The 13,299-nt window shown below is 42.4% G+C and overlaps 1 protein-coding gene across 1 annotated transcript; it reads left to right on the top strand.

The window, feature by feature from the left end:
- PPP6C (protein phosphatase 6 catalytic subunit) lies at positions 1 to 13,299 on the top strand. Its single transcript, XM_083597070.1, has 7 exons — positions 1 to 521; positions 3,912 to 4,007; positions 5,692 to 5,757; positions 9,237 to 9,378; positions 10,673 to 10,752; positions 10,897 to 11,106; positions 12,324 to 13,299. Exons 1-7 carry the CDS (start codon positions 447 to 449, stop codon positions 12,570 to 12,572), a joined length of 918 nt encoding a protein of 305 aa, XP_083453196.1. The 5' UTR covers positions 1 to 446; the 3' UTR covers positions 12,573 to 13,299.

The raw sequence follows: 13,299 nt of genomic DNA, 5'->3' as shown, positions 1-13,299 counted from the left end.
GGGGTTGGGATTCACCTCAGAGCGCTGTAGGAGGAAGAAGCCGGTAGTCGTCTTCAATCTTATCGGAAATCAGTCTCCCGACGTCGAGTTTCGAACCTCCAGCGGAAGTGGGTCCCCTCGTTTCCGGTCTGGCTTCCCTCCCGCCGTGGGAGGGGAGGGAGCGAGAGGAAGAGAAAAGGAGGCGTTCTTGCGTATTCCTTACTTTTTGCTTTCGCTTATTTATTTATTTATTTTAAGGGACATTCGCCTTTTTTTCATCCGGAAATTCGAGGGAGTGGGTTTCCCGCTTCACCATCAGGAATTGCCGTGTCCTCGCTTCCAGTCCTCTCTCTCTTCTTACCTCGCACCCTCCTCCTCCTCCTCCTCCTCCTCTTCTCTCTCTTTCTCTCTTTTTCCCCTCTTTTCCTACCTCCCACCTTCTCCCCCGAGAAAGCTGCCCTCCCAAAATGGCGCCTTTGGACTTGGACAAGTATGTGGAGATTGCGCGGCTTTGCAAGTACCTGCCCGAGAACGACCTCAAGGTAAGAGGAGATGGGGAGGCTGGGTCTTAGGAGGGGCAGGGGGCGAGTGGGGACCCCATCTCCCCTCTCTTTCCACGTAGGGCTCTCCTCGAGCTTCCGCTTTTACGGAAGCCGCCCCAGCGCGTAGCGGCAACACGGGCACCCGCTGAAACGCTTTAATCAGTGGTCCCACAATTAGCTAATTACTGGGCACCCCTATTTTTTAAAAGCCAAGCCATGGACCCCCTACTTTTGAATCCCTAATAAGCAAATCATTTTAGGGATACTTAAAAATAACCGTAAAATTTGTAATATTACAACAAAAAATGGCAAAGACAGTTGTGGGGGGGGGAGAGAGAAATTTAATTTTATTCATGTTTAGTACAAGTAAACAAATTATGACATGTCTAGCAGCTACTAAACCTTAATTTTATTTATTTGTTTGCTTGCTTGCTTCCTTGCCACTCATCTGGCTTGGTTGCCCCAGCCACTTGGGGTGGCTCCCAACAAAACACTAAACCTAAATGTGATGGGAGAAATCATGTCTCTTTTGGCCCCCCCAAATTTCCTTCCACGTTCAGTTCAATATTGCCTACTTTTATTCTCAAATCTGGTTCAACATCAAGCCAATTTCTAGATATTTCAAAGCTTTTTCAACTAACTTCTTATAATTAGCAAAAACCTTCACCCAGAATTGGTTCAGTTTACATTCTTTGAAAAATGATTGTAATGAATCATCACTAGTCACGTCAACAAGTGCATCTTGCTCTTCTGCTGATACAGCCTAGGACTTGCCGATCAGAAGGTCGGTGGTTCAAATCCCCGCTACGGGGTGAGCTCCCGTTGCTCGGTCCCTACTCCTGCCAACCTAGCAGTTCGAAAGCACGTCAAAGTGCAAGTAGATATATAGGTACCGCTCCAGCACGAAGGTAAATGGCGTTTCTGTGCGCTGCTCTGGTTCGCCAGAAGCAGCTTAGTCATGCTGGCCACATGATCTGGAAGCTGTACGCTGGCTCCCTCGGCCAGATGAGCGCCGCAACCCCAGAGTTGGCGACGGCTGGACCTAATGGTCAGGGGTCCCTTTACCTATACTTGTAATGCCTAATAAAGATTTGGCGAAGAAGAAGTAGGTGTACATCACATTCAAAAGGTTTCTATAGCCATGAGTTTTCAGGATTTGATACAGAGAAGTAATCTCTGAAGCTAGTCACTAAATCATGCAGGTGTTCAGTGGTGTAATATTTACTTCTGGTATCAATTTTTCGTCGGTAGCCTCCAGAAATGTCTCCAGTGTTGGAAAATTAGTGAGGCTACCATCTTCTCAGCTTGCCCATAACCATAATTTTTAAATCATTGCCTCAATCTTATCTTCAACGTAAAAAATATTCACATCACTACCCTGGAAGCTTGTGTTGAGAGTGTTTACGTGAAACCGTCTGCTAAGTAGTCTACCATACACAACTGCGCAAAGTTGTTAAACTGATCACATGGAAATTTTGAGTCTGTCAGAAAAAGTCATACTGCATCACATAATTCAAAGAATCGCTGTAAGTCTGGACCCTTCAAATGAGAGTCTGTTTTATATAATCAGACATATCATATATGCTTCATTTCACAGTGTTGTTCAAAAGAGGTACAGTGGTACCTCGGTTTAAGAACAGTCCTGTTTACGAACAATTTGGTTTACAAAACTCCGCAAAACCGGAAGTAGTGTCCCGGTTTGCAAACTTTACCTCGGTCTAAGAATGGAATCTGAATGGTGGAAGGGCACCGGCGGCGGGAGGCCTCATTAGGGAAAGCACGCCTCACTTTAAGAACAGTTTTGGTTTAAGAACGGAGTTCCGGAACGGATTAAGTTTGTAAACTGAGATACCACTGTACTGTGTTGATTTCCTTAGCTGCAGACTCACTAAGTACTCATTTGCATATAGCTGGCCCTATAGTATGAGCCTTTCCTGCTTTGGCAATGATTCTTGTCATATCAAGAAGCTAAGGTTGATTCTCCTGAGTGGTCACACCAGAGCTTTTCCTATGGCTTTTTGCCCCTTCTTCAACTGCAAGTTTGATCTTGAAAAAAATCTATTGGTTTGTTTTTTGTAGTGGTTGTGTTTTGTCTCCAAATGGCATTGAAGCGTAGCAGGCGTCATAGATTCATTAGCCAGAAGATCGTCATCATTGTACTTACGGATTTTTGTTTTTTCCTGTGATTGAGATATGAGATATAACACTAGTAGACGCACTGACACTAAGCAAACTAGGAAGTATCCACAGAATTAACAGTACTAATGGGTGGCACCACCTGAGAGTCTTTTGTTTCCTGCTCTGTAGTACTCCTTGGTCTTTTCAAAGATCCCATCTTTATCATGAATTTGTTTTTACTGGTTGTTTTTCTGTAAAAAATTACACAAAACATATTGTTACAAAAGCTGGGTGCCACCCACTCTCTGCTGAGCCAGTCTTCCCAAGATGGCTCTTTCTTCCCAGAACACCTGTTCCTGTCACCTCATGCCCAGTTACCCTGGGAACCTTCAGTCTGCCCAGGTCCAAAATACCTCCTAGATGGGCCATCAACACCTTTTGTCTTGTAAATCTCTCTGTCTCAGGTGAGGCCTTGGTTTGGAAGGAAGCTTAGCTTGTACTTTTCCACTGGCCCCGTGGTAACCCGGAAGTACCGGAAAGGGTTACTTCCGGGTTTTGCCGCATGCGCAGACGCGCAAAATGACGTCATGCGCAGAAGCGGTGAATCATGACCCGCGCACATTGTGAATCCTCATTGTGAAGCCATTGTTTTCGAGAGGTCAATTTATGTTTGATCTGCTGTTATCTTTCTTTTGCCACCTATTGAAATTTGAGAGTTCTGAGAAAAGTAGATAAAATCTGGGATAACTGGCTCTTTCACAGATCAGAAGCCTTTAATTAACAGGAAATAAAATCACAGTTGGGTTAACTGCTGAGATGTGTGACCTAATTTTCTAGAGGAAGTAAGAGTTTGCACCAGGTAAACTGGAAGGACAGTTTTGTAGAGGATTTTTATTTACAAACTACAGTTGTCTAGATGGTTGGACAGTGTTCTCCAAGCTACTAACATGAGTTTGACCAAACTGAGGGAGGCAGTGGAAGACAGGAGTGCCTGGTGTGCACTGGTCCATGGGGTCATGAAGAGTCGGACATGACTAAACGACGACAACAACAACAACAACAACAACAACAACAACAACACAGTTCTCTATAGACAGCTGCTTAAAGTTCCTGTGGGTTAGTAACTTCAATGTACATGTTTACAAAGCTGACCCTTTCACAAGTTTCTGGTTTGACATGGTCATAACCTTGTTAGCTGGCTATGTGCCATTGTGATGACCATAATGCAGAGAAATCCTGTATTAATGACCAAAATGCACTCTCTCTTTGTAGCGCTTGTGTGACTACGTCTGTGACCTTCTTCTAGAAGAATCTAATGTGCAGCCAGTGTCTACACCAGTTACAGTCTGCGGTGACATACATGGACAGGTGGAGTTTTATATGGATTGTTCCTTTGATGCTATACCCTCCAAGAATAAAGGATTGACACTTGCAAACAATCTTTTGCATTGTAAAAGAATGTGCAAGTATTCACTAGGGGGTCATGGAGACAGCAATGCAACATAATATCCCTCCCTTTTTTATACCTTGAAAGAAAATGTTTTTGTTGTCATTTGTTCATAATGATAATACTATACATTCCACAAAATTCAGAAGTGACAATTGGTTGAGTGTACTCAAGAGCAAAGTGTGTTAATTTTCTGGAAGGAAGCATGATCTATTCATTTCTTTCTCCCTCCAAACAAGTAAGCCAGCTTTACAGAATGGGGACTCAGCTGCATAGCTGCAAATGAAATATTTTAAGTGTGTTGTAAAGACATTAGATGGCAATGGGTGAGCTATGGCAAATTCAATATATTTTTCAAAACTTTTTTTTTTAAATGCATTTTCACAGCGTTTTTTTATATGTGTGTAGATTCCACCTGAGTTGACTCCTTGAATCATTTTCTGAATAACCAGGCTACATAGTTTTGGTTCTTGGCCTTTAGACTGCAGTTAATTGAACTGCTTAACATTAACAGGAGTATTATCCCTGAAGCCTCTAATACAGAAGTAATTCTGTTCAAAGGTTATAGATATTGTGCCCAGAGGAAGCTGGCAGGATTAAATCAAAGGCTTCCTTTAGATCAGCACTTTTGTAGTAAAACCAATGGTGCTGCTTATGATTTGCATTGCAAGATTTAAAAAATAGAGAAACAGAGTTCTTGCAGTGATGCCATGTTACAAAGTTATGGCAGTATTTCGTTGTGGGTGGTGCATTTGCAGTGGTTTAGAAGTGATAGTCTAGGTGTACTTTGCAAGAACTAAATGTTGGTCAAGAGGTTGGGCGTGGTAGAGAGAGCATCACTTAGTGATGCGTGGAATACTTATTTCCTCCCAATGCACCATTGAAACCATAAAACAAGTGTTAACATTAGTTTTTGAAAGGAGTACCAAGGCCCATAATTAAACACAGAATATTTATCAGGAATAGTTCAGGTGTTGTCTGCCTTGCACTGATTCAGCATCAAACAGTTTTGGTAAACCCCAGGATCAAGCTAGTAGTAGCATTTTAGCTGTTTGAATGTGGGATTCTAACACTTGAACATCCCCTAACACACCTATGTCTGTCCAGTCTGTGCCTTTTCTTCAGATGCCTTTCAGAGCCACCTGTTTTTTAAAAAACCGAAAGTTCATAACTTTTGGGGCGTTTTAAGTCATTTGGGTTTAACACAGAATGTTTTTTTAAAAAAAATATTTTCAGCGTTTCAAAAAAACAATTTTTTTACACACACACTTGTTTACATTAAACCATAGTCCATATCAGTACCTTTATGGGGTTCCCTGAACCCCCTGATTTCCCCCACCCCTCTCTTGGCTTCCAAAATTTATCTTCCTTTTTAAACTGCATCTAATGACATTTATCCAAATTATTATACTGTACTTCATTTTTATCCTTTGTCATTTTAAATTACAAGTGCTAGAGTTTTTACAATTTTACAAATTTTCCAGTGTTCTTTAATATGCTGTATTCTATAAAGTTATGCCATTTTTTGTTGAATTTGTTATCCTCTTGGTTTATCACAGAATGTTAATGATACAAGCCTTCCCTCCTTTTGTTTTTGTGTTCCAGTTTTATGATTTATGTGAATTGTTCAGAACTGGAGGTCAGGTTCCTGACACAAACTATATATTTATGGTATGTACAAATTAAATTCTAAAAATAACTAGCATGTTTTTAAATGTAGTGCATCCATGACTTGGTAAAGCAGGGGGTTCTGTATATGTTTTAATTTGGGTCCTGTTTCCTTGCTTGCTGTGTCTTGCCTCTGCTTTTTTTCTCTCTTTACCATCTCAGAAAATATAATCTAATTAATGAAGGCTTGGACTGAAGTGCTTGATTGCTCATGTTCCTGAAATTTCAAACCTTTGCTCAGCGCTGTGCAAAACTGGTAGAAGTAGAAAATGGTTGAAATTCTTTTCAGGGCAATGAGGAAGAGATTTGTTTGTTTGTGAGGGGGTATCTTATTATTATTGATGCAACTTTCATTATTGTGGGAATTCCTACTTTGCATGAATCAGTTACTTGAGATAGGAGAGGTTCTGAATCTGAACAGAACATTTGAAATGTATTTTATATGAGCCATAGTAGAAGGGCAGAGGTTGTGGTTTTCTGCAAGTACAGTTTTTTTTAACAGTCATGATCCTAGAACTTGCGAGGGGCCATAGCTCAGTGTCAGAGCACATGCTTAATACATCAAAGGTCCTACATCAGAATTAAAATTTGCTCATGCCACACAGATCTTTTTTATTGATAAGAAATATATTGCAAAACAAAAAGAAATAACTCCTAGCAGTGCCGGTTTTATAACATAGAACACAACTACTTTATAATATGATCACAGGATATCCAGAAAGTATAAAACAACACAGCTACATAAGAACATGAATCATTCCCAAAATATAATTATAAACGAGCCTCATAGTACCTTAAGTATGTATACAAAGTCATCGGTATGAGCTTTCTTTTGCTGGGTAATCTTATTTATATTAGGCCTAATTTGAGGCACGCTCATTTTATCAGTAGTGTGGTATAGTGGTTAAGAGCAATAGACTCGTAATCAGGTGTCCGTCTCCGCTCCTCCACATGCGGTTTCTGGGTGACCTTGGGCTAGTCTCACTGCTTTGGAGTCTCTCAGTCTCACAGAGTGTTTGTTGTGGAGAAGGAAGGGAAAGGAGAATGTTAGCCTCTTTGAGACTCCACTTCGGGTAGTAATAATGCGAGATATCAAATCCAAACTCTTCCTCTTCTTAACAGCACAGAGAATCCTTTCTCTTTTATGATCTTTCGTATTTGTCAGAGTTGAAACTCGCTGTTCCCAACAATATGTCAAGGAGAACTGTAAAAGAATAGTCAATACTATTCTCCTGCACAATTATGGATCTCAGTTAGGGTTGTCCTCAGTAGCACTTGATGCTCTTGCTTTGAAAAGATATCTTTCCATATCCTTCAACTAAAATAAAATATTTCCATACTATACTAACTATACTATGCTGCACAACACTGAAATGTTTAGGTGTTTCTTTGATTGTCCTTTAGTCTACCTAAAGGTATACTACACCCTTTCAGAACTACTGTCCTAGATTCAATCATTGTCACCCCCTGTTATCATTCATTATTTAAATTCATTGCCCACCCTTCACCAGCAGGTCCCAGGACAGCAAGTTAAAATTCAGAATTAAAAACAGTTAAAACAGATTGGGGTCACAGAAATAGAACAATTCCCAAAAATGCACATTTCAGTTGTCAAACACCAAGGTAAAGAAGTGTTCATCAGTCACTGAAAACTGTATGGTGAAGAAGCCAAATGCATCTCTCTGGGGAATAGGCCTGGGCGATTTTGTGATAGATAGTTGAAAACCAGTTTAATAACAACTGGTTCAAAATATTTGCCCTGATGATAAAACTTATGAAGCCAAGCCAGAATGCTTTTGTCTGTTGTTCCGACGCCATTAATTTCCGCTTCTAGGCATGCTGGTAGGTGCTCTGATTGGCATTCTGCCATGGGGTTATTCCGTGTTTAGAAAATAAATAAATAAACCTTGCACCACTTAAGCCTCTTCTTTCCCAAGTTTCCTGCTACAGTGGTACCTTGGGTTACATACCGTATTTTTCGCCCTATAGGACGCACTTTTCCCCCTCCAAAAATGAAGGGGAAATGTGTGTGCATCCTATGGGGCGAATGCAGGTTTTCGCTGAAGCCTGGAGAGCCCCACTGCCAGCCTCACAAGCTCGGGGGACAGCGGGGAGGCGGAACGCCGCCATCCCGCTGTCCCCCGACTTGGTTAGAAGGCTGGCGGGGGGGAGAAGCCTGCTCCTCCCCGTCGCCAGCCTCACAAACTCAGGGGACAGTGGGAGACGCGCAGCGCGCTTTTCCCGCTGTCCCCCGACTTGGTTAGAAGGCTGGCGGGGGGGAGAAGCCTGCTCCTTCCCGTCGCCAGCCCCGCAAACTCGGTTTGGATCTGGTTTGGAGGCTGGCGGAGGGCTTCCCCCTCCCCCAGCCCCTCAAGCTCCCAGAGCGATGCCAAAGCTGCACGCAGCTTCGGCATGGCTTTGGGTCCCGTTCTGGGGGCTGGGGGAGGGGGAAGCTCGGGGTTGCGGAGAGCTTCCTGTTCTGGAGCGCCTGAGGGGGGGAATATTTTTTCCCCCTTTATTCCCCCCCCCCCCCAAATCTAGGTGCGTCCTATAGGGCGAAAAATACGGTGTGCTTCAGGTTACATACGCTTCAAGTTACAGACTCCGCTAACCCAGAAATAGTGCTTCAGGTTAAGAACTTTGCTTCAGGATGAGAACAGAAATCGTGCTCCGGCGGCGCGACAGCAGCAGGAGGCCCCATTAGCTAAAGTAGTGCTCCAGGTGAAGAACAGTTTCAGGTTAAGTACGGAACTCCGGAACGAATTAAGTACTTAACCTGAGGTACCACTGTATTTTTCTTTCTCCACACACCACCCGTGTGTGTCTGCTTTCCCATTCTCTCTTTCTCTGTGTGCTTGCTTGTGTCTCCCCCCTTGTTCTGCCTGCCTGCGTGTGCCTTCGAGGAAGCCCCTACGCCCCACATGAGCTGAAGTGGTATGGGGGCTTGCTCATCTGTAGGGCTGGGCAAGGTATCTCAGCCCTTGGGTGGGAAGAAGCAGCCAAGATACATTTCAGATATTATGATATATTATTATATCACAGTATTTAGCTGCTGATGCATCACAATGCTGAAAACCAGATATTGCCCAGCCCTATTGGGGAGGAAATTCCACAATTTGGGGGCTGCCCCAGTTAAAAAAAAGTACCTGGTCTACTGACTCCTCTGAAGGGGATTGCTTGTTTTTATAATAGTATGTAAGCTGTTTTACTATCCCTCTTTTTCTTTTTTCTTTAATTGTATAATTATGTCGCTGTGTTGTGCCCTGGGACCTTAAAGGCAAAGTGTGGATAAACAGTCTTATAAATAAATAAATAAATAAGCAAGCAAGCAAGCAAGCATATACTTCTGGAAGCAGAGGCTAGCAGCCCAGTCCTATGCATATTTAGTCTGATACAAGTGCCTCAGAGTTCAAGTGCATGTAACATTGCAGCCTGAGTGTCTCATGTCATGCAGTATAGTAAAATGTTGTTTAACTTTTCAGGGTGACTTTGTAGACAGAGGCTATTATAGCCTTGAGACGTTTACCTATCTTCTTGCCCTAAAAGCAAAATGGCCTGATCGCATCACACTTTTACGTGGGAATCATGAGAGCAGACAGATAACTCAAGTGTATGGATTTTATGGTAAGTTCTCTTCCTACCCTACCTTCAGTTTCATAGTTATAATCAACATAAGCCCGTGATGAGTTGGCTTGTCCTCTTAGAAGCTGTAGAACAAGGGTGGTGAAGCCTCTGGCTCAGGGACCAGATGTGGCCTCCAAGCCTCTCATGTTTGGACCTTAAGACTCACCCCAGGGCATCCAGCTAACCTTCCCTGCTTCACATCCTTATTGAGCCTTCTTGCCTGTCCTTTTAACACTAACAATAACTCTTGCTTGTCTGGATGGAGGATAGAGAGGGGTATGTTAATGTGTGCAGAAACTAGCCTCCTGTACAAAAGTAAACAAACAAACAACCTTAATTGCTCCACCTTCTTTTGCCTCTTGATTCCACCCATCACTGGCTGTGGCCGCTGCAACTTTGCCAGATGTGAATGTGATCCTTGGGCTGAAAAAGTCCCTGGCCCTTCCTGTAGAGTTTGGAACATTTTTAGAAGGATTGTGAACAAGGGGTTTGTTGTTAAAACAAGCATAAGCTTCTGCTTTATAATGTAGGAAGCTGTCCTTAGAATCTTAGAGTGATGCGTAGTGCTAAGATCTAGAAATAGAGATTCTGTGTTAGTTTTCCTCACAATATATTTTGAAGTGTACCCACCCACCCAAAGAATCCTGGGAATTGTTGTTTGTTAAGGCTGCTGGGAATTGCTGTTCTGAGGAGTAAACTATAGTTCCCAGGATTCTGGCGGGGACACCACGGAATGAACAGTGCTTTGAAAATATGTTGTAATATGGACGACTGATTGGACCTGTATCTGCAACTGTGCGTTAAGGAAGAATATGGCTTAATTAGATTTGTCTAATGGAGTATTGGATTTGAAATGGAGCAGGTTGTTTGTGGGCATGCTGAGTGATGCTGGGCATGCAATACTATTTAATTTACTTTTTGAAAAAGAAATATCTGTCAAAGTCTCACATTTGATGTAAAAATCATGTTCATCTGCTCATTGAGCATATCTTTCTTCATGATAGATTTAAATGATTACACATTTTTTCAAGTTATTCAAGAAATGTGAACCAGTTAGGATAAAACTTTTAAAGTAGCTAAATCTGTTTTATAAGGTTGTTGTGAATATAATGAATTTTGGATGCAACCCAAATTAAATGAGTGATTAGGTGAACAGATAATGCTGGGTTTTCAGTCAACATGGGAGCTTCTATCTCCGCTGTTGTTCCTACAACCCGTCTAGTTTAGTCTGAGAAATTATGATCACTAAAGCATTATTCTCTTCACCTCTTTCCCCTACTTCTTTCTCCAATAGATGAATGCCAAACCAAATATGGTAATGCTAATGCCTGGAGATACTGCACCAAAGTTTTTGACATGCTCACAGTAGCAGCGGTAAGGGTTTCTTTTAAGAGAATAACAAGTGACTTTCTGTCTCTGTTTCTCTAATTATACATTTACCAAAGGTGTTTTTTTTTTTTAAATTTCAGGATTGTGGTCCTAATAACATCTCCGCCTTCTGTCTTTTTTCCCTTCAAGTTAATAGATGAGCAAATCCTCTGTGTACATGGGGGCCTGTCTCCAGACATAAAAACACTGGACCAGATTCGGACTATCGAGCGCAACCAAGAGATCCCACACAAAGGAGCTTTTTGTGACCTTGTTTGGTCTGACCCAGAAGATGTGGACACCTGGGCCATAAGTCCCCGAGGTGCAGGCTGGCTGTTTGGGGCAAAAGTCACAAATGAGGTAAGAAAACCCAGTTTCCCAACCATGTCTCTGGCAGTGACCCTGGCCTGCAATCAGAAAGTATTGCCTGAGAAAGAGAAATGATGGGGAGTTTAAGACGGTGTTTGCCTCAGAGAACAGGTCTGCGTTTTGGGAACAGTTTCATTTTATGATTCTGTTTTTGCTTCACACAACTGTTGCATTTGATATCCTGTTACTTGCACGAGGCAAGTTAAGATTGGGCGTGCCCATTCCATCTTATGCATGTTGCTGGGGGTACAAGTGCTAATAGTACTATTATTTTTATTATATCCCACCTGTTCTCCAAAGAGGTCAAGGTTACTGACATATGTGGTTCTCCCCCTCCTGATTTAATCCCCACCACAGCCCTATAAAGGGATGTGGGTGGCGCTGTGGGTTAAACCACAGACCCTAGGACTTGCCAATCAGGAGGTTGGCGGTTCAAATCCCTGCGACGGGGTGAGCTCCCATTGCTTGGTCCCACCTCCTGCCAACCTAGCAGTTCGAAAGCACGTCAAAGTGCAAGTAGATAAATAGGTACTGCTCCGGTGGAAAGGTAAATGGCATTTTCGTGCGCTGCTCTGGTTCGCCAGAAGCAGCTTAGTCATGCTGGCCACATGACCCAGAAGCTGTACGCCAGCTCCCTTGGCCAATAAAGCGAGATGAGCGCCGCAACCCCAGAGTCGGCCACGACTGAACCTAATGGTCAGGGGTCCCTTTACTTTTACCTTTACAGCCCTATGAGGTAGGTTAAGGTGAGAGGCTGTGACCCACCCAAAGGCACCCAGTGAGCTTCATGGCTGAGTGCGTATTCAAACTCCCATCTTCTAGGTTCTTTTCCAACACACTGCTATATAGTATAAATCTTGTGTTCGGGGATATTTTATTGGAAAATACAACACTGGTGTAGGATGTCTGGATACGTTCGGCTTTCAGGATCACATTTTAAAAGCATCAACTCTTAAGGAGAAACTGAGAGTTTAAGGGGAGAGAACAAGAGAGTATTTGAAAGGAGACTTTAGTATGAGAGAAAGAACATCGCCGCCTCCTGCTCTGTGTCTTTGTGCTGGGCTTCTGTAGTGTTGCCATGGCTCCTTGTCAGTGGAATAGAATGCGTGTGCATCCGCGCATGTGTGTGCGCGCGTACACTGCCTCCAACATTTTTACTGTAAATATTTTCCTTAACTTCCTTCCTTATTTTTTTGTTTACACCTTAGTTTGTCCATATCAACAACTTAAAGCTCATCTGCCGAGCCCACCAGCTGGTGCACGAAGGTTATAAATTTATGTTTGATGAGAAGTTGGTCACAGTGTGGTCTGCTCCGAACTACTGCTATCGCTGTGGAAATATTGCCTCAATCATGGTATTTAAAGATGTAAATACAAGGGAACCAAAGCTCTTCCGTGCAGTTCCAGACTCAGAACGTGTGATCCCCCCAAGAACAACCACACCGTATTTCCTCTGAGATGTGGCTTTGCCCTTTTCTTTTGTGACATACCCTTTTAGCACTTTGCTGCTGAAATGCTGCCTCTTGCCTTTTATATACTTAAATTATCTAAATGTGTTGTATATTGTCAATAGGGGTGCATATTTAAATCTCTCTCCCTCCTCTTATCCCTACCTTACCTTACTTGCCAGCTTTTGAAATGTCTCTGAGCACCCACCTACCTACCTACCTGTTTTGTAGTACTTGTGATTTATTTTTTTTAGTTCAGTTCTTTTTTTTCCTTTTCAAAAAATAGGAACATGCATTTTCCCTTTAACGAAATAAATCTGAACAGCAAAACATCAGAACTAGTCTGATCTTTCATTCAAGGGGTTGACTTTGGGGAGGCTATTGTTTTTAATAAGCTTTTAAAAATTTCAGCAGCAAAGTTGTATTTGGTGTGCATGATGGGACTGTCCGAGCCCTGCTAGTGAGTGCATTTCCAAGATGTAAAAAAAACATCCTGGTTTATATTTTGCTTCGTCAGCATAAATAAATGGTGTTAATGGCTGCCCCTGATCTCCCTCCACCCGTTGCTTTATTTTTTTAGGATTTAAACTAAAATGCAAAACCTCGTACAGGTAAACGAATTTGTACAACGAAATAATTGTTCTGATTTTTCTCAGATACTTTGTCTTTTTAATAAAGTCATAACTCAGTCTCTAGGTTAAGCATTCAAAATAAAGCCCTACATTGTTGATGTGAA

The sequence above is a fragment of the Podarcis filfolensis genome (genome assembly GCF_964270895.1).
Source record: "Podarcis filfolensis genome assembly, chromosome: Z".
Lineage (NCBI taxonomy): Eukaryota > Metazoa > Chordata > Lepidosauria > Squamata > Lacertidae > Podarcis > Podarcis filfolensis.
Note: the sequence above shows the minus strand (reverse complement) of the source record. Positions and strands in the feature narration are given on the sequence as shown.